Source organism: Myripristis murdjan, chromosome 2, assembly GCF_902150065.1.
Source record: "Myripristis murdjan chromosome 2, fMyrMur1.1, whole genome shotgun sequence".
NCBI classification, from domain to species: domain Eukaryota; kingdom Metazoa; phylum Chordata; class Actinopteri; order Holocentriformes; family Holocentridae; genus Myripristis; species Myripristis murdjan.
The window spans coordinates 12,843,378-12,871,036 of NC_043981.1; the positions used below are offsets into that span (position 1 = coordinate 12,843,378).

The 27,659-nt window shown below is 40.8% G+C and overlaps 1 protein-coding gene across 2 annotated transcripts; it reads right to left on the reverse strand.

Moving 5' to 3' along the window:
* LOC115371793 (uncharacterized) lies at positions 1-26,739 on the reverse strand. 2 transcript variants are annotated; one of them, XM_030069339.1, is made up of 6 exons: positions 26,348-26,739; positions 25,871-25,978; positions 25,252-25,382; positions 24,703-24,864; positions 24,113-24,339; positions 1-493 (listed from the first exon to the last, which is right to left on the reverse strand). In XM_030069339.1, the coding sequence occupies exons 1-6, from the start codon at positions 26,412-26,414 to the stop codon at positions 325-327; spliced, it is 864 nt and encodes a 287-aa protein (XP_029925199.1). In that variant the 5' UTR covers positions 26,415-26,739; the 3' UTR covers positions 1-324. The 2 variants fall into 2 exon arrangements, with proteins under 2 accessions (XP_029925199.1, XP_029925207.1); XM_030069347.1 differs by lacking the exon at positions 1-493 and adding an exon at positions 18,538-19,540 and having other exon boundaries at positions 26,348-26,727.
* Positions 26,740-27,659: the final 920 nt, after the last annotated feature.

The window sequence follows — 27,659 nt, forward strand, 5'->3', positions numbered from 1 at the left end:
CATTTGAAACTCAACAGTGCAAATTATTTACAGAAAAGGTTTGACAAAATTCATGCAACATTAACAACCCAAGTTACGAGGTTCAAACTTTCACATCTGCATTACATTTATGGAGTAGGGCAGCATAAAAGATTGAAAGATCAATAAGTGAAGCTCCCACCCAAAACCCATTCATCACAGAGTACTACATTACCATGCAACCGTGTTTCTCTGTAGATTTGTGTCAGAGTCAGAACACACAAAAAACAGCTTGAAGCTTGTAAATCTCATTCCCAGCAGAACATAGCTCATCAAGTTTGCCCTGCGTGTTTGTTTCTAGACTGTTTAGGCAAGACAACAGGGCAGCAGGGTGTTGTGGTGATTAAGGAGACCGCCTTTCAACTGGAGGACGCTGTGTTCGAATTTCCGTGACGGCAAGCATCTGCCCTGCTGGAGTGTCTCTGAGCAAGACACCGAAGCCCAACCACCCCCAGGGCCACTGCTCTCTTGCGCCCTGTGGAGAATTTCAAACAGAAAGCCTCATAAGATTTTGTGAAATGAACACAAACTCTGAAATGCATTAATGCATTGTGGACATGAACGATGTGACGATTATGTTTCTCCATCATAAAAGAATTATGTGTCAGCAGCAAGAATTGGACACAGAATTTTTATGTCTGTCCTCTGGAGAGATTAGAGAACAGTTCAGTTCAGGCAACTATAACAGCTTTGCTTAAAGACAGGCAAACAGTTTGGCAGTTTGGTTGAGTGTCAGGGTTATGTTAGGGCAACTAAAACAAATTAAGGTCAGAGCAAGACTTTGGCCACGCTTAAATAAGAAAAAAGTTTGCTACAATTTAAAGCATCACACACACAATAAAAAACATGACTTAGTATGACTTAGGAAATTAAGTGAGATTGTCAGAGTTGAAGACAAATGTACACATCCATCCTCCTGGCATCCATACCATTACTTTGCACGCCTCGAAATTCAATGTCAAACTAGAGCCTGTTTCTGCTTGTGTCTCCTTCATGCCACCCTTTTGTAGTTTCTATGCATGGAGCGCATTATTTGCATTGCAAAATTGTGCTCATCTAACAAAAGTTTACGAGAGTAGGCTGAGAATTTCCCAACAGGGATCAATGAAGTTTCATTTGACTTTTTTTTTTTTTTTTTTAATTGTAAATGGTTAGCCAGCGAGCTACATCATGCCAAACACACATCCACCAGAGGCGGCATTATCCTAAAAACTAGAAATCCTAAAAATTACAAGCTGAGTCTTTCAGTCTATAGGCAAAGGGGATGAAAATCAGGTTGATATGACAGGGAAGAGTGAGGGTGGGTCGTTAATTCATAATCACCCTGAATTAATGATTGAGTGAGACTGAGAGGCACGGGGCATATGGAAAAGAGAGGGCTGCAGATGCTCCCCTGTGCCAGGGGGCTTCTAGGAATGGGAGCAACTCAGTGCCTTGTCACACAAAAACATGCCTGTATGCATGCCCGAAAGCATAAACACGCACACGCACGCACACACACACACACACACACACACACACACACACACACACACACACACACACACACACACACACACACACACACTGTCCAGCATGAAAACCTCCTTAACAAGAAAATGGTTTCAGTTTCAATCGGCATTCAGACCACAGCAGACGATATTTTACAGCTTAAATTCTAGTGGCTGGAATGCTGAGAGCCTAAGGGAACTTAAATAATGAAAAAGAGATATTTACTTTTCCCTGGACAGTAAATTGCTGAGAGATGCTTGAAAAAAAATCCTTTCTTTTCTTTTCCTTTCCTTTCCTTTCCTTTCCTTTCCTTTCCTCTCCTTTCATTTCCTTTCTTGACTTGTTAACATGCCTGATCATACCAATGCAATTAATCAGAAGATGGCTCTTTTTTCTGTTGCGTAGATTATTCCAGATTTTCAGCAAGTGTTACTTTGAGGTGTCTACTTGAGTACTTGAATGTTCGTTCCATATCAGTTAACTCCATCACAGCATAGTAAACAGGCACCACAAGCATGGGAGGCAACTGAAATGAAAACCGCTTCCTCTGAAAACCTCCTACCTCCTCACGCAAAAGCAGAGGATTTCTTTTTCTTTGACCAGAAGGATTATCTGGACAAGTCACAAAGAAATCTCTGTGGATTCATTTCTTGGGCTGAGAATATTGGACATCCTATCTTCTGACATACAATATTGCCAAGGGATGCTGGAATAAGTGTCCAGACAGTGGCAATATGAACATCGTCGAACCGTCTGCTATCAATATGTACAGCTGGCATGGGGAAAAAAAGCAGAAGAAATACCTTTATCCCATGACAATAAAACTGGGAATGGGTGCCTTGCTGGTATTTTGTGAGAATAAAAGATTGCAACCTCAGGAAACTGCAACACTTCTTTCTTTCTTTCTTTTTTATTTTTATTATTCATGGCTATAGCATCACGTATGGATTGGGAGTTGGGAATGACTTCTGGCTGTTTCTACTTCTTTTTCCTCCCTTGCCTTGTTCTCTAGCATCAAAGCGTGGACATATCATCAGTGTAATCTTCAATTATGTATTATCTTATCGCTCAAATATTAAGAAAATAGTTGATGTTCAAAGCTACAGTCTCAGAAGGTTACGCACTTGCCTTTGGCAAACAGTGATTCTTTGAATGAAAATCTCTGGGAAGCTACCTAAAGACGGCGCTGCAGCTATCAGATATTTGAAAATTTATTTTTTCCACTGCAGAAAAAATGTTTTGATGTGACTGTGTTTCCATCAGAATCAAACCAAGTGGCTCCTCTGGCTTCAGCAGAGGGGCAACAACATTTGACGCCACAGAAAACATCTTTCATAACTGGGGGATGCAGAAGAAGCAGAAATGGAAAGAAAAACATTCCAGTCAAGAAAGCCGGGGTTTACAAATTCAAAGATTTATTGAACATTGATTGGACATTGATCAAAACTTTGGTGTTGACTTCATCTGATGTTATGCCTGAGCACTGCCTGTTATGCAGAAAAACTCCATAAAGGGCAAAAAACAAATTCAATTTAGGCTTGATGGGTGGATAAAAATGACTGCATGAGATGGCAGATATGGAACAGTTTCAAAGGGGGGCAGGATGGTTTTCATTTTGGTGCTGTCAAACATTAATTCTGAGAAACCTGAGGGAAGTGGCCGGAGCAGTTCTCTCACTGTTCTCTCACAACACAGAGGAGCACCAAAAAGTGGAAAGTCTCCTTGAATGCAGACAGTGACTTGCTAGTTTATCAATATAATAGCATCATCTGCAGTTGCATAATGCAGCAAGAACTGCTCTAGTGGTATCAGGCAATTTCAGCATTATGGCTGGACTGGAATGGGGCCCTCCAGCAGAGAACAGCACAATGTCCTATATCAGTGTGAGTGAAACAGGTCAAGACTGGACAATTTCCAACCTGCATGATTAACAGCTCACTGTCCAGAACGAGCCACTTCACATAGGCGCTTGACTGTTCAGTATTCAAGTTGAAGCAGTCAAAACTGCAAAGAGAGCAGTATGCAGTGGGGAACCTTTGTGGATGCAGCTGGGGGAGCAGCAGATGTTGAGTCTCAGGTATTCTCCAGAGCTTTGTGGTGAATATCCATGGAATTCAAAGAACCAACCGGGAGCTGCATTATTCCCAGAACTGAGATTCAATGAAGGCTGTATGGAAAAACTCTAGGAGAGGTTTGTGTGGCAGGTTGAAGGTTTGCAGCAGCAGCCTTCCCTCTTAAACGAGCACGTTAGAGAGGATTTTCATGTGTGCCTGTGACCTCGGGCAATCTGCTTCCAGTTCTCAATGGCCGGGACATCAGCTCCAGGCCATGTCCACTGTGTGGATTAGGCTTGTAGCAGGGATGAGTGAAGGCAAAAAGCCAGCGTAATGTCCACCTCATTATTTAAACACCTCATTCACATCAGCAACCAATCAAGATCTTGTGGACTGGGCATCATCTGTTGCATTTCTCTCTTAGATACAAGTGCTCTTTCAAGTGATTACGGTTGCATAAGTGGGTAGATCTTGGGTCCCATGGATGCCTGGCCTATTCATCAAGGAATACTAATTAAAGTCAGAGCAAATAAGCTACAACAGAGGATAAACCACAATTTCTTAGAGGTAAGAACAGCAGAAAGTTGCAGAATCAGCATTGGTAAATGGAATGACAGCCAATTCTGAATGAGGTAATGACAAGTGCGCTGATTTCTGATTGGTTCCCATCTTTGTGGGAGATACAATTTGGAAATGTGTACGTAAGGTTAGCCCTGGCCTTTTTGGAGTCTTAGGCAAAATCCAGAGGTGGAGCCATTATTCTAGGAATAATATATTATTATATATTATTATATATAATTATAATTATATTCTGACCTACAAATGAGACAACAGCAACAGAAAATACTATAAACCGCCATTCCCGCTTCACAACAAGCAGTTTTCTGCTGCTGAAGTTGGTGACTGCTTGACAGGTCAGAGAGTCTCTGCACAGCAGCCAAGTTGTACTTTTCACAAAGGCTGTGAAACACAGACAGTCTTGCAAGGAAAAGTTAAATGACAATCCTTTTATGGCATAAAGCCTAATATGTATGACTTGGAATTATTATTCTTTTTTCAGTTTTATTTGAGGTTCTCAGCAGCGACCGCATGGCCAGAGGCAGAACAGCTGTGGGTGAAACTCAAAAGACCCAGAAGACTCCTCCCTCTGTATGACGATCCTCTTGCAGCTGCTTGACACCCTCCCTCCCCTGACTGCACAACATCACACTGGATCCATCATTTCTACCGTCCTCATCTCTCCACATCACCCTCAATCCTCTACTGCTTCCGGATTGCCTTTTTCACATGACCCTCCTTAGCTCCTGACCTGAAGGCCCTTTTGACATTATTCTGCCTCAGAAACAAAGCTTGGGCATTGGCTTGTCGCTCCAGGGAGCCGTTACATTGCAAACCCTTTTGGCAGACTAGGAATAATTGTAAATCATCCTTGATAACAGCATATTTGATTATTATATTAACCAAATCTGTTTGTGTTTACAAGGTTTTGGTTTGAATTCCCACAAGGTACCCATCTGTGGCTCAATCATAGTCTGAATACCAAACCATTATAGTCAAAAGATGTATAGGTATGTGGTATTTATTCAAAATCAATATAGGAAAATCGGCGCAGTGGAGACTAAATGATGCCCCGAACACATTGTATTTTTTCATTTCTTTCAAGTCTACAATGGTATTTTCATGTATTAAATGCCACGGTAGGGTAAATCAAATAATTGTTCCTATTTATGCTCAATTTTATGTGATAGATTACATATATTTTTTTCCTTATTGTTTGTAGTGTTACATATGGAGTGAGCCCAAGAAATGTTAATGCCACACAAATATTAACCTGTAATTTCAGCACAGAAAACTTAAAAATTTATGTTTATAGCTCACTGCTTGAGCAATTTCTTTTATTATATCCCCTCTTTTTTTGCTCATCTTTTTCCAGGGAGGCATTTTTTAAATGCACTGTATTTATTATTATGAGGCAGCAATAATAGCTGGCTCTTAGGGGGATTCATACTATATTAAAAACAGAGACACTCATATCATTAAGTAAAGGCCATCATTTATAAGCCAACTCCACAGCTTGGTCTTAGTCGGGAAAACCACTTAAACCACAGCAGGCTGTGGGGATAACAACAAAAAGGCCTCTCTCAATCTGTGAAGTATTTGTATTTGTATTCTTTCATAAATCCCCTGTATTAGTGAAGGGATATTATGAAATTTCCATAAAGAGACATTTTACTATAATCAAAATCCATATGTATGTGTGACAAGTGTATACTCTACACACTAATGAGTGTAGGACATTCTGTTAATCTAGTTTGTAATTACATGGACTGATTCAGTCTCCTTGGACAAGCACTGTACTATTTTAGCAATAAGATCCTGGATCTTAAATGGTGAGAAAACAAGCCTTTGAAGTGACATGCTTGCTTGCATTCCCCGATGCGTCTTGCCTACTTACTCTACCGCAAAGCAGAGAGTTGTGGGAGCTCGGGCCAGTGATAACTGCAAATCTCTTGATGCACGCACACAAAAACACAAGTAGATAGCCTGCGGTATGGATTGGAGATCACATGCAAATGCTATGTGATAAAAACCCATCTTCCTCAGGGCAAATGCTGCAGAGAGCTGTATGTTTGACAAAAGCAAGGGAAATACTGAGGATATGGCCACTTGGAGTATCTGTTGGTTGTATGAAAATGAAAAATCCAGGTTATTTTTTTTAGTTTATAGAGGCTCCTACCATTCATACATGGATGTACCCTTCTTTATGATTAACAGTGAATTACTGAATCGTTGCTGCCACTTGTGGAAGGCAAGTTTGGAGGATATTTTATATGCTGCTTATTTAGTAAGTTTTTAAGTAACATAACTTTGCCATGATACACTATTTATTTTGGACTCACATGCCATGGGCTTAAAGGCGTTATTCAAAACTGCCAGCATTTAATTTAAGTGAGGACCTTCTAGACACAACTGGCCAGTATGGAAAGAAAGAAAGCAGATTACGTCAAATTATGTTGTTCAGTTTTTTTCAGTTGAGTCTTAATGGTCCTCACTTAAATCGACCACAAGCAGTTTTACATTTTCACCTTTAAAATGAACTGGCAGCACCACAATGCAGTATAAAGTCTAAGCCATCATAATGGAGAATAGAGACACAAACCACTGTATAGACGTGGAGTTGACATGAATAAGCTCAGTGGAATGCAAAAACCTGTGGGTGAATACTGCACAACGGCTTCAACAAGTCCTGCTACTCCCACTGTTACTGCTCCTATTACTTATAACTACAACTGCAACTACTAGTGATATTAATGTTACAGATGCTGGCACTATACTAACAATAATGATAATTGTAGCTGCAGCATATCATACAGTAGCAAGTGAATTATTTAAGATGTATTGCTTTATATTGCTAGTATTTAAGTATGCACTGCCTCCTTCCCGATGGAAAAGGGTAAATATGAAAAAGCACTTGAGTGTTCCTTTGGAGAGGAAAACCCACAAGAGGTATGAGACCGTGGCCGGACCTTAGCAGTCATTTGGCTTGTTTTTTTGCTGCTATCCCGGCTCGCCTCTGAACACAGATGGAGATTCATCTGTTGCCTGTTCCCACTTGACTCGTTTTCCCTCCCCATCCTCTGCCTCTTTCTCTCTCTCTCTTTCTCTCTCTCTCTGTCTTTCTCAAGAGCCTGTCTGCCAGCAGAGGCCCTGTACCTCACCGTGCGCTTATCAGACAGTTTATCCTTTTCCTGTGGGCGCCGTCCTCCATCTGTGGCTGTGACAGTCGATCGCCACGCCGAGGGTCCATTCCAAGCCATGATTTAGACACCCGGCCTTGCCAGCGTTGCTCTATCAACCCCCTCTTTCCCCTCCCTCATGTGAATTTCTCACATGGAGAGTTCACATTCCCTTACATTCCCTTATGTGAGTGACAGGAACATACACAAACAGATTTAGTTCCCTCTCGTCCTTTCACACTCTCATATCCTTACTCACTGAAACAGTCATACAGTATATATCCATATTCACAGTTACTAAAATGTCAAGAGCTCTCAGGACATCCAGGGCGAGATAGGATAAATGAATATACTGTAGAAAGTGCAAAGTGGTGGCATGATGGGAAGGGACTAATAAATAGGCCCTATGTTTACATCCCTCAGTGCTCAGCTCCTTCTCCTTAATAGCTTGGCTACGGTCGTATTGCTCAGCACTCACAAACATCCTCAAGAGGTAGCTTCGTTAATATTTTACTCGGTAGAGATAGTAAATAACAAGCAAGGCATTTCCAGAGACGAAGTAACGAGAGCGAGCGAGTGCAAACAGAACAGAGCAAAGGAGGGAGAGAGAGAGAGGCTGTCTCCGGGGTGTCAGCCACAATCGCTTTCTCATTTTTAACTTGTCAAGTCGGCTTCATCTTTTTTATCACCACTGAAACTCCAATTGCACCAAAAGGCTAAGGCAGCTTGACAGAGCAAATATGGCTATTACAAATTTTGATGGGGCAGCAAAGGCGATTTAAGTAAAAAGCCTGCCATGCATCAGTTTTTTTTTTGTTTTTTCCCCTCGGTTCCTCAAAACAAAGAAAATAACAGGAACAAAAATAAAAAGTGCACATTCAAGCTTCACCATGTTATTCAAATCAATCCTAAACAGTGTTTGTTTTGCAAGGAATGCAACAAAAAGGAAGTATGCAAACACTCATACCAAAATACTCGGCAATAAGAGTTTAAGTCTCAATTTTAAGTAAAATAAAACTGAGCCAAGGTTGAAGTGCACCTCCCATTCTAGCACAGCAGGTGAGTGAGAGATAAACATTTGTGCAAAGTCGGCCGGGTCTAGTCTAGCGGCTGTTACTCCTGGTTCATTTGCAGTTGCCAGCGATGTGTTAAATGGCCATCTGTGACGGGGTGAGAGCCCCTGTAATGACTTCCTGTCTGGGAAGGAAGGCTGCAACGTTGGGAGGGCTGAAAGACACAATCAGTTTGCAAACTTGAAAGGTACAATTGGGAGCAGATAAACAGTGAACAGTCCCCTCTATTTCCGTGATGAATGAGGTTTTTATGTGGCCCACCTGAAGTACATATTGACATAAAATGAAAAAGCGATTTGTTCAAATTTAACAAATGCTGGGAAAGGAAATCATTTGTCTACATTGCATGCCACCTAAAATCTAATAGATAACAAGGCTGATGCACATTATATTTTATTCCTAATGGATACACAGGGGCTGTCCAGGTTCTTATGGGGCACAGCTGACCCACTGGTGATGCAAAAACTCTCTTAATGCCTTTTAGCATAATGCAGTTCGGTTTTAATTCTTACAATTATGCCAGCTTGCTGAGAGCAGAGACAGCTAAATAGCATACAGTATGTACAAGCCAATATACTTAATATCATAATAATTATTTTGGGAATGGTAGCATTCCAAAAAGTAACTAAAAAGGTAATTAACTAAATAACAAGTAAGGAAGTAAGTAAATGATTAAGTAAGTAAATAAATAAATTCCTCAATATAACCATATAATTTTTATGGTCCTCATCAGACTAATGTGTTTCAGTATATAAGCCTTCATCAAAACATCATGACTGTCAGAATCAAATCTTTACAATGCTTGTGGCACATCACAGATTGCCAACATAAATATGGGTGGTAGTGGGTAATTAAAAGCAACATGCACTGTAAACACATTCAAATATCAAAAGCAAGATCAGCAAGAAAAGACTGGCCAATGGCCATTAGTAACAAATAAAAATTATTATAGTGCTATTTGCAGATTTCTGTCTGTGAAGCAGCCTTAAGTATCAAATGTAGGAAAATCAATTGTACTTTAATAAATCTATACAAATCAAGTGATGACCTACATCAAACCTAACATATTTAAGCGTCCAACATTAAATTGCTCGTTTAAAAAGGACTCAGTGGAATCCAGGCTTGTCCAGGAATCCAGGAAAGGGGTTACACGAGGAGGTGCACACACTATGTTTTGTCAAAAATATACTGCGGATTTTTAGTTGTGGATTATCAATGATGTAAAAATTCATGTATTCCCTGCTGGAGTTTCTACTACTTTCTGCTTCTCTGTGTGTATGTGCAAGAGGATGCAGTGCTCACTATTCCCACCTCGAGCAGCCCTGTGTAAAACCTCTCTATGCTCTGCTACACTGATCGCTGCAACACCTGCAAACTCACTCCAGTGTATGGAAAACAGGAACAGACTGTGCAGGGCAAGTGGAAAGAGTATGCAACAGTAACACCCAGGGAGACTTGCCAGACAATGCTGCAAACAATAATAATAACTGGCATGCAATACTTTTTATTGTAAACATTTGAGTGCATGCTGTATTTCAGAATGGATGTTAAATGTCATTTAACTTTTCTTTGCAGCCACAGATAAGCAAAATGTGAGGTGAATGTGAATGTCTGAGGAGGGAGAACTATGATACCACCATGCCCTTAATATAAAATATACAATATATATCTCTCATTATATGAAATCACTTAACTGTATGCATGCACAAGGGATCACATTTGTCATGATGATCAAACATGAAGTATGCTGCGCTCCATTGTTATTTATGCGTCCATTCCGGAAATGCGGAAGGTCTGTCCTTAGAGGGCATTTGCTGGCGCATAATTGCCCGTAATCATCTTTTCACCCGGCTTAGTGTGTAATTTCACAGCACCGTCGCTTGACAGCTCTCTACTTTCGTGTTCTACTTTCAGCACCATCAGCACTTTGTGCGTTCAGGTTCTGTGGCAGTAATTTAGCTTTCACTCCAGATCTTTCACGCCTATCCGTGTGAGGCATGATCTAAATTTAAATTGGAATCGCAGCTATGATTGAAAGAGATGGACACCAACTGCAACTCCGACTGCTGGATTCTCCATTATATTGCTTTCTTTACAATGTTTTGTGATGGCAAAAGAAACTGTATCCAAAAAAAAAAAAAAAAAAAAAAAAACTCCCCTGGGCAAATTTGCTTTGCCAAAACATGTCATAGAAAAATCCAGGCCCACACATCCAAAGTAGTTATATAAGGGCTGGATTGTAGTGCTATAATAGTTTAGAAGTGATTTGCAAAGTTATTTAATTGGTTAATCAAACATGTTTGCCTTTAGATCACTTCACATCACATTTTTAATAACTGTTGATTTTTCAGTGACAATTACTTAGCGTTGCCAAGTGATGATGGGAGAGGTGTTTACTCACCAATAAAAATGATATTACTGTGGGGCTGCTGTTCAAAAGTACCTAAAAGTGTTAAATTAACCCTAATGACTGTGGATTGATACAAGCACTATTAAAGTTATGTTTTTACACTACGCTTCTACACAATGTTAAATTAACATTGCCAGTTTTGCTGTGCTGCCATTCCAACATGCAGTTGCTCGAAATAGGTCAATTACTTTTAACATGAGTGTGTGTGAAATTCTCCATGTACATCTGGATGCGTGGTGGAGGGAGTGGGAGGACTCGGCTGCTCGCCTAACGCAGGCTCGATGGAGCTTATTCTCCTGGAGAGAGAGGGGAAGTGAGGACAGGCGCTGGCCGCTAGCGCTTCCCACTCAGCCATGAAAACAGCATCAGTGTCCCTGCTGCTCAGCTGCGCGGGAGCCTGCCACCAAATCAGACTGTGCTAATGACACATGACCCTGGGACGGGCCCCCGGGGGCCCGGTCAGCGAGCTCGCCTCTGTCCTCTGTCATTTTAAGCCCTCGCCGCCCACCATTATACTGCCCCCACCTCTGCTCACTGTCTCCCTCTCACACACACTCACACACTGGCTCTCACACACATGCACAGTCTCAGAGCAGAGAGTGAAGAGGTGCTCACCTGTATGGCTGCTGATATCAGTGCAATGCTCTGGATAATAAATCATATTTTGTTGCACTTACAGGCAGTGTGGGAATTTGTAGTGGTAAGAATTTGTGTTGTGTTATTTGTTGCTATCTAATGTTCTTTATTCATGTCTGCTGCTTGTCTGCACCTTTTTTGGGGGGGTAGAGTTGACTTGATTTAAAGCGACGGTGAGTAAGAGTATTACTGTCCCAATTTGTTCTCAAGCCCTGAAAGCAAATGACAAAGCAGTATCATTATTACAGTGTTTTGCAACACGATGTTACCTCTTCCCAAATGCCTCTGCTGGATCTCTGCTCTAATTAATTTGCTTACTTGTCTCTTTTGTTAAAATGTGACTTCATTGTTTGTGTCATTTACAGGCCACCGTACCTCAAGGGGAAGGAAAGGCGGGGAAAGCAGCGGGAACTGTGTCAGAGACTTGTTGATGCACTTCTTATTAGTCACAGAAAGAGGTTGATAGATAAAACAGATGATTTAAAGCTATAATATGGGACTTTTACACATAAAGAATTATTAGATTTTAATTTTAAACCTGTACAGGTGTGCAACAAATCTAATTTTTACATATTCTCAATTTCTTATTTATGTATATATTGATGTAATATTATTGTAGGATTAATGCACATATGTTTGCATAATGCACTTCCCCCCAAAATTTCCCATGCACATATTTTTATTTTTTTTATTTCCCCTTTCTATGTCTTGCTATTTCCCTTATGCTTATACATATTTTTCTCTTGAGAATTTGAGCAACTGACCCAATTCATTACCTTATTACCTAATTACCTTGTCTGATGATTCTGCAAATCTCACAACTTTTTTCCTCCTGTGTTTCTTTGTGCATGACAATTTGAAATAACCGGGAGTTGTGCTTTTCAAGTAAATAGGAGAGTAGGTTGCCAAAGACCAGGCAGCCTACTTTTCACCACTGGAGGTCTGGCTGCACAGAGATTTGGGTTCGGAGTTTAGTTACTTGTAATTTACCAGGATGATATTTCAAGTGGGTGCACTTTATATGCAAAAGAACAAATATATTTGTACGGCTTTGACAACAGGGATATTAATAGATATGACTTTGACTGCACCATTGCCAAAGAGTTCGCATCATTCAGCGGAGTGTGTTTCGGCGAGAATAAATGACCACTTAATGGCACTGTCAGAAATAATCACAACATCAAGCTGTTTTAAATGACTGTAAAATGGGTGGCACCCAGATCTGGTGTCTCCTCTGCAAATGTTTAAAATGCAGCTTGATACTGTGTGCTCCCCAGGTCAATAGAAGCAGGTGCTCATGAATAAAAGAGGATGTTAAATATGCGTGACGTTATTAATTAAAAGCCTGAAATTTTTACAAGGTGCGTCTGCATTTGGGCTTTGCCAGTTGGGCACGGCTGTCATTACATTTCTTCTTCTTGTGCTTTTCCTCTCTCTCTCTTGTCTTTCTCTTGCTCTCTCTCCCTTTTACCTTCCTCCTCCCAAGGTGGCCTTGGAGCCTGGCTGCATCCTGCCAGCAGCCCTGTGCTGCATAATGTCCCAAAGCAACAGAAAGGGTGACAACTGAAGCCCCAAGTTTTCAAAGTTGCCTTTTCATTGAAGCTTTTATATTTTTTTCATCCAGCACTGGTCTGCAAAGAACATTTGTTTTGTGCCTGGAGTTGAAATGATGAGATGAATATGCAAATAGAAAGTTGAATGCTCATAAATGAATGAATTAAATTAATTAATAAACAAGCAAATCCTTATTTTGACAGCAGAAAAAATCCTTTAGTATTTATTATACAGAATGAATGGACAGGTGAGTTTCCAAGGGCAAACGTCAAATTCCTCCCATCATTCCTCTCGCTCTCCTTGGCAGTATCCAACAGAAGAAATTCTTTAAATACAATCTAAAAAGAACGTACTTGATCTCTTTAAAAACACACACACACACACACACACTCACACAACAGTGCATATTTTGCTTCCAGAGGCTAGTTTTCAGGATTTGTTAGAGCTCGCTCATTTCTTTTGACCTTTCGCCACTGCACAAATTGCTTCGCTCCTCTGTAACTGAAGAACCCAACTGCTCTCAACCAAAATATTGGGCTCACTCACTGGAAACATCCACTGTTAGAGAATAAATGGAATGTTTTATCCACCCTAAAGACCTTTTGACACCAAAAAACTGACACAGCAATGAAATAAAAATTGACTTGATTGTATTGGTTTAAAAAAAATTATATATAAATATTTATATATGTAGTAATGCTTAAATCTTTGCTTCATTCTGAAGCTTTGAAATGCAGTTGAGGGGGAATCCTTTGATTACATTAGCATATGAATCTTCACATTTTTGAAACGCGCACTGGCATCTCACTGGCCCCAAAGACAGAAACCAGAGAACTCTGACGCTAATCTGTCACATCAACAAGAGTTAAGATATGGAGCGTCTCCAGTGACACTGACTTAATGGACTCTTATAATGTTTGACCTTTCACACCCGAACAAGTTTTACATCCTTGTCGTGCTCACAGTCCTGAAACAGAAATAGGCCCTCAAGTCCAGAAAATGCCCTGGGTGCTTTTATGGACTTCACGAAATTGGTCTCATTCCAGAATTGGCCTCATAAATGTCAACTTTTCAGAATCTAAGAAATGACAGAAGAAATGACTGTGGGCAGTAGCATGTAATCTTTGCAGGACTATACCGGTCCTATTTTGACTTGTGGTCAACAGTCATGATTGTATCTGTCCGTCACAAAGGTGAGTTACATAAGTCTTACGAGAACATGCTTTGGTCAACTCTAACATACCCCAGTTCAACCCCCATCCATGTTCAAAAAATGTGAAAAACTGCTCTGTGAAGTTTTAAAGTGGTTACCTATAGGTGAACACTGAGCCGGCATGCTGTGTTCACTAAAAGCGCTATTTTCCTCCATTATAATCCCTTAAAATTTGCATATTAATTCCAAATATGATCCATGTTCAAAACCCCGTGAGGATTTCACGTCTGCTTGTCATAGCTCTGGCGGGACAGATGTAACATAGCTGGAGCTAGTTGCTTTGTTTAGGGCGAATGCTAGGCTGAGGAGCAAGCCTCTGTTTCTAATTTACATGCAAGAAAGCTTGCTGGCCAAATATTCACAATATAACATTAGCTATGCATAATGACTTTCAAGTTTCATAGAGTGGTTTTTCATTTATTTATTTATTGATCATGAATGGGAGTGAATTGGATAAATTAGCCTTGACTTCTACGCTACTAAGGAATTCTCTGTGCACCCTGATGCCACTGATATCTGGCACAGCGGACACAATCACAACTGTTGATGAAAAATCAAAATAGGAAAAAATGAAACAAAATTGGACCACAATCACAAGGTTTTCATGACAGCGGCGGCATTCTTTGGAAATGCTGAGGCCCCAGAAAGCATCAACCCTCAAACAGTCCTCTTTTAAGTCAGAAGAGTCTTTTTCTACACAAGCTAAAGGAAACAATAAAAGGTGTTTATTCGTGAAGGTCTCAGTATACACTTTGTTTCTGTCCTCCTACTTCAGCTTTGTTCAGCCTCCTCAATAAGTTGCAGAAAGGGCTCAAAGTGAGTGAACAGAGTGAGGGGATGAGTGTTTGCATAACACTGGAACTCTCCATCAACACATCTCTTCCCCCGTAGACATCTGTACTGACTTTGCAACATCTGTCGCTACAGTCTGGAGTAAACCGAGCCGGAAAGGAAGAAAGCATAAGGACGGCTTTTTGAAGACACGTAACTGGAATTGTAATGATGAATCCAAAAGACCTGCAGTGACGGAGCAGGTACCAAGGACACCGATAACGACGGCAAAGGACACAGCGGGCTGTCATGATACTGGAGATGACCTTTGCAGTCTTGTAAGGCTGTGAGCCTGTGCTGCTTTGAGAATGAGGAACTATAAGCTCCTTCCAAAGAGTAATTAATGTCATGGCCAGAGCTGGCAGAGCTCTGGGCTAATAATTTCACCTACTGTTAGTATTTCAGCAAATTATCACTTAGGTGCATGCGTGCTGTAGGTTGTATTGATTTTCCTCCCTCTAATGACTTTCTATCTGTGACCTGATCACTCCCATCACACAGCGTCAGAGCATAATCCTCACCTATGAAGGGAATATCACCAACTGTCAATATTCAAATATGACTACCCCGTGCCCTTGAAATGCCCAGCTTGTTGTGAATGTTCACAGGTTTAAAGCAGGAGGGCTGCGGCTACAAGCTACAGCGACTTGTGTTCGTGGAAAACCCACGTTCAGTAAACCAGAAGGAATGAGCGATTCCAAAACAGCAAAATTACATTTAGAGGGAAAAAAATCCAACCTCTGCTACTTTTGCACTGCCATAATCATCAATATGTAATGTTCAGTGCATCCCAGGAGTTATTTTGTGATGAATTGTTGTAATTTAATTTTGGTGCGCCTGTTTTCCCTCAACCTGCTTCATTACTTCTGCTTCAGTTAGTGATTCCCTCCTTTTCCCAGGTTTCCTTTCCACAACCCCAGAGACCAGGAGGGAACTTAATGCATTCAGAAATGGATTATATGTGTATATGCAGTATGTGTATATATGTATAGAGATAGCATTGGCAGAACAGAGTTTCTCCAGTTGACATGACATGTCTGGTTGCTGCATTGCACGCTGGTCTATTGAGGCTGCTGTGGGTGAAGAGTTTAGTATCTCTACTTCTTCTCTGATGGATTTCTCATTGCATCATTGTTGAATGTCGGCACAAAATGACGGCTTCTTTCTAGAAAGAAGCCGCTCAGACAGCAAAATGTCGCATTTACCATCGATATTTGTCAGTGAAAAATGTTACAATCAAAATCAATGGCAGCCGCTGTAAATGTCTGGAAGTGACGTCACACTGACACATTCCTCAATATGGTATTGACTTTTTTCATGTCAATGATCAACAAGTAGACGTGCATTAGACCACTATCTGATAAGCTTTTTCCCCTCTGACAAGAGTCTGAGAAGATATGTGATGTTACATACGGGCTAGCACAAAACTGCACAGCTATGGATGCTGCCTTCGGGGAGATAACAATGAAAAGACTGAAACCTATAAGCAAAACCATAATTCCTATATTCTCTCATTGGGCAAAGCTGTATTGGATCAAAGAATGGAGAAGATTGCGGAAAATGAAATAACAGCTATTATGGTTTGTTCACGGTCTATGTGTAAAATCCATAATCACTTGTTTAGAATGGGGGAAACTTATGTGCAGAGGCAAACACACAAGGAGGTCTGTCTTTGTATTGGGTTGCTTTCTGATCTCGAAACTGCAGAGGAAGACAACCTTGAAAAGACGTCTGAGGCACGGGGGAGCTGTAACGCGTTGGTAGTGTTTTTTTTTTGTTTGTTTGTGTTTTTTTTTTTTTTTTTTTTTTTTATCTATGCCTAGCCATGTCATAATACAGGCTTTTTAACTTCTAGACCATTTCAGCATGCCTTGGACGTCTTTACAAGGTTGTTTTTTCCCCACAGTGCCAAGATCAGTAAGCTACAGTGCTTACTACCAAACAGCCCTCCTTGCATGTTTGATCTTCTGTATTCTTGATTTTGCGGAGGGCCTCTTGGTCCCCTTGACCCCTGAGAATCCTTGGATCTCACTTTGGAAACGATTTGCTCAGGGGACTTATCTTGGGCGAGAGCCAGGCTATGCGCTTATATGTGAATGTAAGCCTCTCGTGGCTCTGCTGAACATTTATGGAAGGAACAATTTGTGGTGGTAATTTTGACATCATTGCTGTGAAAATTTCTGTGATCCTTCTATATAGTTTTCTGAACCAGCTGAGGAAGCCTGCTCAGACAAACACTTTTTCTTTCGTTCTTATTTAATGAGAGGCAACGGGAAAGCCAGCAGTAGTGATCTGCTGTCCTGTACACACGGGCTCAATTGTAGGAATTCAAACCACCACAAACCCATAAAGTTCATCTCGCATTCACAGGTTATAGGTTTGGTCCCTTTATAGGCTACCTAGAGTTAGTCATGTTAACAAATATTGAGTTGTCTTTGGCAGTAAAAGAGGAAGAAGAAAAAAAAAGAAGCTAATTCACTTTTCCCCCACTTGAGTCCCATCAGGTTTTTTCCCTTATGAAAAATAACAGTAATCCTATAATATTTAAAGGATACTGCGCCTATGTGCAAAACTGTAAGGTTCTATAGGAATACTATATTAACATTACAGTGACACAATGGAAGAGAAGAAGAAAGCCACCATAAAGGGCACTAAAATGACCATAAACTCACTGTCGAATACCACAGACATACTTTAAGTCCCAACTTGAGTATGATAGGAATATAGCAGCATTTTTTTCCAGGGTATTTCCTTTAGATAAACTGAACAGCAGGGTGTCTGCTTGTCAGCCAGGTTTCTCACCACATCCGGCTCTCGCTCATTAATTTGACCCCCAAATGGCATTTAAAATTTCACCGGGCTGACACTGGTGATTGTCACAGTGGAAAGTGGCAATGGTGCAACATCGGCTCCACCTAGTGGTATAAAACGGTAATCTAAATGTTACACTGTAGGCAGACACTGCAGGAAAGCATATAGGCCTACAGTGGTGGTGTTACCTAATAGAACCGCAGGATTATAAAAGGCAGGACCTTCCAATCACATCGCTGCGCTGACTCCATTGTCTACAAATCAACTTGCAAGTTCAAGAGTAATATTGCAGAGTAATACCACCACTGTGCAATAATATGAAGGCCAGTAGAAAAGGCAATCTTTTGTGCAATCTTGCACAAAACATAAGTCATTCTGTGATTACATCATGTGATTAGGAAAAACTGTATTCTGTGTCCGTTCATCGGGATTAAAGCATGAGATACATGCCTAAAAAAAGAGGATTTAATAACATCCACCAAATGGAAACTTGCTTAGTCCATATGTCTCTGCTTAAAAGTATTCCTATTCCTCTACTCCTGTCTTTAAAACACAGAATGAAGGTCATACAGGTAAAAACAACCTGCTCCTGGTTGGACCATTTCCTGTAAAATGTGGGTGTGTATAATAATATTTTGTGTACACGGTACTCAGCAACACAGTCAAGTTAGGCCAACATCACAGTAAACAACAGTCGCACAACCTTATGTGCAGTACAAAGTAGACTTTATTTAAATTAGGGGGTCTATTTTATCAAAATTTTCAAGTTTTCAGGACAAACACCAACAGTGCAAACAGTAGTGACACAGACAATGCTCTCTAAACAGAAGACATACATACAAAACAAGGTAGCACTGAGCAAAGATGACAAACGCCACAGTTTCAAGTATTGTGAACACAAACACACAAACATACACACACCCTCATAAAGCAACATGGAAAGGCCATTTCAGAATTTCATTTCATTTTTTTTATGCAACGTTTTTCTATACAAAACTCTAAAAATATATACCCAACATATTAATTGTATTTCTGCCTGTAACAGCTGGTAACACCTGGCACACAATGTAATAATGTCAACAAAACATCCCTCTAAACAGGTTAAAAACATAAAAACTTCTGTCACAAGTTGCTGGCTAACATAGTAACATGACAATAAGTTAATGCCATTTACTTTTTAAAGGGTGGAACATTTTTAACAGATAATGCAGTAACTCAAAGAACAAGAATGCAATGATTCAAGCTGATAAATAATTTAGGATTATTTCAACTGAAAATGATACACCCCTTCATTTAACAGTGAGCCATGGCTACATTACACAGCAACTCATTACAAGATTTATGACATTTTTGACCCATTTAGAAGGTTTTGTCAAATTTTTGTAATTTATTACACATCATCTGGCAGTTATTACATTACCAGCTGCGACACCGCCCTCTGATAACTTTGGAAGAATACTGTAGTGGTTTTTCTAAACAAACACTACCATGTAAAAACGTCTTTTTTGGCCCCTTATCCACACCAATCACTTAGTTCATCCACACAGCCAATGAAGCACGGGGCTCACTGGGGATTGTAGCCAGCTGGTGACACAGTGTTGTTCCTCATTTCATTTGTGTCCATACAGGAGAGCTCAGCATGTCCCAGAATCCTTTGCAGCTCCTGAATACAGGGCCCGATGGCCTGACTGTGCACTTGAGCCATCTTTAACCTACAGAGGGAAAAAGAGAGGTGAGTTCAAACTTTTCCTGTGATGTTCTTCAATCATAAAATGCACTGATGTGATTGTTTTGAGGCTGATTGCGATTTTCAGTGTGAACAATGTGTAAGCATCCTGATTTAAAAAAACAAACAAAAAAACAAAACAAAAAAAACAGTCAAGTCGTTTGCATGTCTGCATAAGATGACTTGCATATCCTGGTTTTGTCCAGTGTACGCCTGATGACTGACGAGCTCATTGCCATTGCCAGTACATAACAATACACACTGCAACAATGCGATATGTAACAGATTCTCTTATTTTTTTTCAACTGCAAGATTCACAACTTGCCAGTGCTAGCAATTTTGTACTGGCTGATACAAAAGTAGCTTGTACTGCTGGCATTTTCAAGATGAGAACAGAAAAACATTGTATGTGACAGGTGCGAAGGAAAATGATGAGTAAATCAAAAGTTGCGAATAAAATCTTGCACTCTGTCTTAACTTGCAGTGACACATTTAATGCAATGCTTTAATACTAAACCTTCATCAGGCAAAACCAGATCACAACTTTTAAAATTACTATTATTTTAATCAGGCAGTTGAAACATGACTGGCTCATCAGTGATTAGTGATAAGTTTAGCTTAAGAAACAGATGAGGATTTTCATCATGGTACTTCCTTTAACACCATGTGAAATTTTTTTCACAAGGTGAAAAGCCACCCAAATTAAAAAGTAAAAAGTGCGTTACTGAATGAACAACCACACTCACTTCTGGGTTCTTTACGATTGCTATCTTGAAAGTGGCGCGAGTCTACTCTGGAGCAAATGAAGAAGAAATGTATTTGGGGCACACACAGATTTTCCACTGGAAACAAATTGGTATTTCTTTAGTTTCCATCAGGAAAGTTGGGGCAGGCAAAATAAACTCAAAGGCCCTGGTGGGGAAAAACGAAAAATAAAGTGAGAAGAGGACCCATAGCAATAAAGTGCTGCTGCTGGCCTGATAAGCTTGCAGAAGAGGCAGATTTACACTGGAATTGGGAAAGACTGGCAGCTATCAAATAATAACTGGGGGGGGGGGGAGAAGAAACTTTGTCACTAGTAGACAATTTCCTTAGTTTTCCTCACAGTTTTCTCACAGACTCAGTAGCTATGGGGAATTAGCCACATAGGTCATGTATGCCTCAGCAAATCTGTTGGTATTAGCTTAGTGAGCTGAATGTCACTTATCCAAACTTAGATGAATGAATAAATATTAGTACATTTGCTGAGAAAAATGAATTTGGTTAGGGATTCAGCGATATTCAGTCAACATGGCAATAAAGGTGAATCATACTTATTTTTAACTAACATGGCACAAAAAAGTTCATGTTTGCTTTGTAAATTAACTGACATGATGACTGGCATACATAGCCAATATGGCTATGTTACTGTAACATACAATCTGAGACAAACCAAGTAAATTACCTACTTACATGAGACAAAGTGTTTTGTGCAAACACATCTTTGACAGCTGCCAGTCTTGCCAACTTCTAATGCGAATTTGTCTCTTCCGCAAACTTATCAGGTCGTAACAGCACTTTTTGCCTCATCTCACTTTAATCCTTAGACCAAGTTTCTTTTCCCCTTTGGCCAGCCCCAAATTTCCTTAGGAAAACTTAAAGAATCAAATTATTTCCCCCCGAAATCTTCTGTTTGCAACCCGTCCTTAGTTTCAGTTGTTTTGCTCAACAACAGGCTGATGCTGGTCAAGTCAGATGTCAAAAACAGACCACAAGTTACTGATTTATATAGCACATGTAAAAACTTTAAACTTGTAGCTTTTGTGGTTTATACTCCTCAACATTTCAGCAAATTATCTGTCTGTTTATATTAAAAAGTGCCCTACTGAAACAGGCGATAAAACTCGAAAGGTGAGTCTTCCTGCTAACCTTGCTGCCACCTGCTTTCAGCAACACTAATGCACACTACCTAGAACCAGCCAAAAGCAATATGTCAGTAATGGTGCACTTCACAGGTACAAAACCTCGGTATGTTCACTTTCTCACATGTAAATACATGTTTCACAAGTTTTCATTTTCGTCATTAACTCTTGCGTGTTGAGAGCAGCTATGCAAGGTTCACATAGGAATGAGGCAGTAAAATATGCACAGGTAGTGAAGCAGGCTTACAAAATGTGGGTGGACACAGGAGGCCTGTTGCCTTTTAGTGACAATACTCACTGGTCCATCACCCAAGCTTTGGCTTCGACAGCTATGTTTCATAACTGTAGTTAAAGATTCTTTTCTGTATATTAAAAGTTCACAACTTGGAGCAGAGTAATCCGATATCAAAATGCATGCACTGTAAGCACAATTGTGCAAGTTGCCAGGGTTGCATTATGCTCAATACTGTTGGAACGCAGAAGTGTAAATACTGCCACTGCAAAAACTAAACCAACATACTGGACGCAAGCAAGGTTAATATAATAAATTGTCAAGAGGACTGCGTCTATATTTAACTTGGTCAACAACTTCCAGGTTTTATTGCTTGTGAAGAGGCTGGGTAATTAACACAAGCAGAATGCCAATTTATTTTAGAGGCAGCTCAAAAGTTTATTCTACTGGCTACCTTGGCAGGTAACCAACCAGAATACTGAGGTCCTTGTCTAAAAATATCTTCAGCTGCTAAAATAGTGATAATGGGTGGTGAATGTGAGAATCCACAGCCATTTTCCAGTGTATAAAAATATATTTGTTGCCTTGGTTATGACTGCGATACTCTCAACTCTTCATATGACACAAAAGTCATTTTCATAAAAACTTTGTGACCACAGGGGCAGATGCCATCAGAGAAGAGTGTTTTCCTATTCATAGATGTAAAATATAGGTTTGTATTAGCATTGTTTGCCCCTTATTTCCATCTCTTTTGATTTGCATACTCTGCCAGCAATTCATAAAAGCACAGCAGTGCAGAAAACATGAGTCAGTTGTTATGCAGTAGAAATTAATTAAAGTTTAAAATCAATTTCAATTAAAAAGAAAGAAAAGGTACATTGGCTGAAAGCTCTCAGGCACTGTACCTGATTTAAGGCATACAATCACCTTAGATTCATAAAAACACCTAAATGAATCAAATGTACACACTGTGTTTCCACCTCAGCAACTTTTCACACTCTTTTTCTGATTTAAACCCTGGTTAAGTTATAGTGTACCTGGTAATTGATTACCATTGGAAACACGCATATTTTTTTTTAAATTCATGACTCAAACAAGCTTTGCAGTTATTAATATAAGCCCTCACTGTGTCTGTAAAAGTCAATTTCCATCTATGATTTGGTCCATCATGTGCAGCACTGCAACAGCGAGTGGAGAGTTTTCCCACCACCTGTTTCCTCAAAATACAATTCTGGCTTTTCTCTGAAGTCCACTGCACTGACACACGGTGTGGGCAACGTGTTGAAAACCTTTAACATGTTGTGGCATGCACACCTGAGGATAACAAAAAGGTCACGTGGCTCTGTCAAGGTACTCACAAATTTATCAATTGAGTAAAATGAGTAAAGTGTGCCAACTAAATGCAAAATCACGCAAAAACAGAGTTTTATGAACAAGCACCAGCGGTTCAATTCCACTGAAAGTCACATGGGGGTGGGGGCGTGGGGGGTTCATATGCAGAGCTCAAGCTAAAAAAATCTACTTAAAAAATTGTTTTGGTCATCAAACTGTGGATGCACAGTCTGCTAATCGGACCCTCACGTGAATTTGACCAAGTCACATGACTCACACGAGAACTTGCACTTTCCAAAAAGAAAAACTTTGCCATGTGGCCATTTTGGTTGCATTCAAGTAAATCTGCCTTTGCTAATGTTTGAGAAAACAAATATTTTTCAACCACAAAAGGTCCTTGACCATACAGTACTATGAGAGATTAGCTGCAGGCAAATGCACACATGACCAAATGCGAGACCCCCTTGGGCTACTGCCTGGCAGAGACAACCGCAGCCACAACACTTGGCGTGTATTTCACAAAGCAGGATAAACTAGACAGCGCTATGTGGCAGCTTCTGAAATGTTATTATTAGCAACCATCAACATGCATGACTAAATCACATTCCTGAACCAAATATTTAAATTTTAACAGATTCAAATCAGTATCACCAGAAGAACAATCTTTTTCACAGTTATCTTGTTAAGTCTATAATCCTGCTTTGTGAAACACCCTGTGGTGGCCTATCAATATCAACAAAAACAGAATTTCAAATCCACTCGACACCTCCTCCTGGCATTTAACAAGGCAGGATAAAACTTGTTTGACTGTGGCAATAACCATCACTTCACTGGGAGGCCGATCTGTTCAGAGTTAAGTGTTTACCTCCTAGTGAGGACATGTAGCTCAGTGGTCTGGTCTGATGCAGCTAACAGGAAAACTGCTCAGAAGCAGAGAGTTTGCAATTATAGTCCTCAAAGTCAAAGACTGCTTAAATCTGACTCTTGCTGTGCAATCACCTCTCTCTCGCCTCAATTCTTTGACCACTGTTAGCGTATTGTGTGATGCTACTGCATGTGGACTGCTCACATGCCTTCGGAAACAAACTGTTACCTTCTCAGCAGCTCGCGTCCTCTGCTGGGCTCGGGGCGATAGTGCTGCAGAGCGGTGAGGCAGTGAGCTGCCAGAGTGCTGTAACACTGTTCCCTGAGAGCGTTGTGGCTCACTGTGTCCCACTGCGGCAGCTCGCTGGTGTAGCGCCATGCCATCAGTGCATGCTCCAACACCGAGTCCCACTCTTTGTTCCTCAGGAGCACTTGGCCCCACTCCTGGCACGAAACCTGTGGAGGAGGATAAGGAGGTGGGAGAGCCGCATGGCACCAAACAAGACAAGGCCAGGGATCCCTTTCTAGGCAGATACTTGGCCAGCAGTGCCAGACAAAGGCATCTGTGGGGATACTGAGTCAATCTATGACTAAAATTTCCTGCAATAGAACAGCACAAAATCAGGGAGTGAAAGATCCCTTAAAAAAAAAAAAAAAAAGAGAGACTGGTATGACAAAACAAGCCTGAAGAGCCTAAAAAATCCTACTGTAAATTACTAAACTCCTTGATAATAAAAATTTGCCTCCTCCCCAAAGTTTCCTAATTTCCAGAGACAGACACTATTTCTTCAAATATGCAATGACACCTCTGATACTAACCTTGAAGGCCACCAGGTGAGGATAAGCCTTTCTGTAACAATGAGCGTCCCTGTTGGAGCCAAACCGCGAGTAGGGAATGGATCTGTAAACATTCATCTTCTTCAGCTGCAGGTCTTCTTGGAGATACTTCAAGTCTGAGGTAAACACTTTGGGCTCCTGCCTCTGAGGATGGATGGTATGATATAACACATCACATTTTATGTTACAGTGAGGGCAACCAAGGCTCAGAGCTGGTGTGTGCAATTACTAAAATTATGCATGTACAGACAGTGCAAATAAAGCAAGTGAAGACAAAGTTTAATTATGTTTTGCAATTGAGTCCCATTCCATTATTAACTATTCATTACAGGATTAAAATGCCTCATTTGATTAAACACTCCTGGGGGAATTTTGCCTAAAGTGACAATGACTGACGTGTTTGCAATGCATTTCAACTACAGTAACATTTACATTGAAATGAGATACACTTCTAGAAACTTCCCCATCTGCATATTTGTTTCTTGCATACCACGACAGCAGTGGTGCAACACAAGAGCATAAGGTGAATACCTGTTCAACTAAGATGAGGGATCTGATCAGCTGCACCAGTTGCTGATTGGAGAGTGGGGTCTGGTGATCCTCCATCTTGTCACACTGCTCCTCTATCCTCCCACTCCACATCCCACTGACGGTCGAGTCCACTGCAAAATAAGAGGATGTGATGAGGTCGGGGCGAGTTTGAGAGGAGGGGACACGGGCCAGATAATTACACCAATCACTGGAGGCTACATGCCCAAATAGATGACAGGGATAAATGGGATGAGGCTTCATCTTGTGAATGGCGGTCCCTGACAAATGTTTTTCAGCAGGGAGGAAAGAGCTAAACAGTATTTAGACTGTGTGACAATAAGCCTCTCCTTTGAAACAAATTAAATGCTTTAAGATGAGTTGAAAGCTCCCTTGCTACTCACTAGTAGAGGAAATAGGTGTTGCATGAGATGCATTTGTAAGTAGAAAACTACCCCTCCTCCATCCCTTGCTCTGACACACAAACACACTTTCCATACTAGTGTATGCATCTACTTTTTCATTTCATTATGCCTCTTAATAAAGTGATCATTTTTGAAAACCAAACCTGCAGACAATTTGACAGCAGGCAAATGGATGATGGGCTTGTTTTGATACTTACATGACTGCACACGCTTGGAGTTGGTAGCTCCACTTCTCCCTCTTGGAACTGGAGATGATGGGGCTAAACGGGCACTTAAAATTTCCAAGTAGGACCTCCTAATTCGGGCTGGGAAATGTTTAAAATGTATCAGAAATGTACTTTACACACGTGACACAGTGGCTAATGTAATTGTAATATAATCAACATTATGCAGGACAATAATTATACACTGTATTATAATGTCACATTAATAAAGGCTCACTTCATTGACTCTGGTATGCATATTAACACAAAATGCATGCCACTTTAACTTTTGAAACTTTTCGCCCACACAATAACAGCTAACTTAATACCCTAACTTATTACGTAGGAGGCGCGCACTTTGTATTACTACTGATAGCATGATAGCCATCTGGCGCCTACTACACGAGCTTCAGAAAATACAACATAGAGCGGTATCCAACTTTTTCATTCAGCCTTTTTTTTTAGACTCACCTGCAATTTTGGGCTGTGGGGCAGGAATTTCCACCAAGGCACGTCGAGGTTGGCAGATGGCTGCCATTGTAACCACGATAAGCGGCTAAGATACGCAGCTAACTACCTGCTAAAGTAGCTAGTGGAGCTACTGTTAGCTGGACTTTAAACCAAACTGGGCAGGCAACACTAAGTTTTCCGTGGACTTTTTTTTAGTGTCCGTGGGCTAACAAGGCAGAGGGTAGCTCCTCCAAACACGCCGGTGTGGCTTTAAAAGCTCGCTTAGATGAAATACAAGCCCAAAGTCGCATGAATAAACCAAACTAAGCGCGGCATAAAAGTTGGTTGCACTGGCGAGGAAGACACCGACTTTTGTTTAAAACACCACCTACACAATTGCTGGTGAGGCGCGCGACACGAGTTGCCGCGCGGGCGTGGTTTGGGGCGTCCGGCAACCCGGTTGGTCAACGTCGAGGCTTGCGTCAAACAGGCGCCCAATATGCAAATGAGGTCGCCGCTGTTAAAGGGACGTAGCCACACGGGCGCACCGGACCCACGCGTGCGCACGGAGACGTTTATGCTCATAAGCTCATAGGCACACAAAGCGTCAGCTGAAGAGTGTGTGTGGGTAGGTGTGTTGCTCCCAAAGCACTCTTAATGTTTGCAGGTATAGATATTTATTCTTTTCTCCCTATATTCCTGCAGAAGTCCCATCTTATTACCACCTATAACTTTCTCCTGTGCTGTCAACATGCCTTGTGCGCTTGATGTCATTAGGAGTTTTCATGCTCAGCTTGTTTTTTTGGCTTTAATATCCGGATCAAACTGATTTTTTTCCCTTTCCAGGCCTGTTGTTTCTCTAACCTCTGATAATGAATGTGAGTCATATGGACACAAATTTGGGGCATCCAAACCTATTTAAAATTGTTGAGTATGTCAAATAAGCGGCCCCAAATAACATAACGTCTTCTCAGGGCCTTTGAGCCAAACCCAGGCATACTCAGGCTTACCAGGGTTTTTACAGGCTTGGATTGTTGCCCCACCTGCAGCCCCTCTGTTGTTATGGACCTCTGAACTGGTCAAGCAAAAAAGCACAGGGTTACATGGAAAAGGCAACTTGACCCTTTCTCTCACCTGAGTGTGCAGGCTTTGTACACATGGTTAGTTATATTCCCAGACAATGGCCTCTCAGGTGCAGCTGGCGAGTGTATAACTGACAGGTGTACAAGGTAAAAATATGATTCAAGGAAAAAAAAAATGTTGAAAAAGCTTTACACATTGGTTCAGTTCATGAGATTTGATAAGTTGACATGGCACTGTTTCATGCATCTTT

Coding starts and splice junctions, on each gene's coding strand:
- LOC115371793 (XM_030069339.1), bottom strand. CDS start 26,414: ATGGCAGCCATCTGCCAACCTCGACGTGCCTTGGTGGAAATTCCTGCC. Junction 25,383..25,870: donor CTCCAAGCGTGTGCAGTCAT/GTAAGTATCAAA, acceptor CTTATTTTGCAG/TGGACTCGACCGTCAGTGGG. Junction 494..24,112: donor GGACGCGAGCTGCTGAGAAG/GTAACAGTTTGT, acceptor AATTCTCCACAG/GGCGCAAGAGAGCAGTGGCC.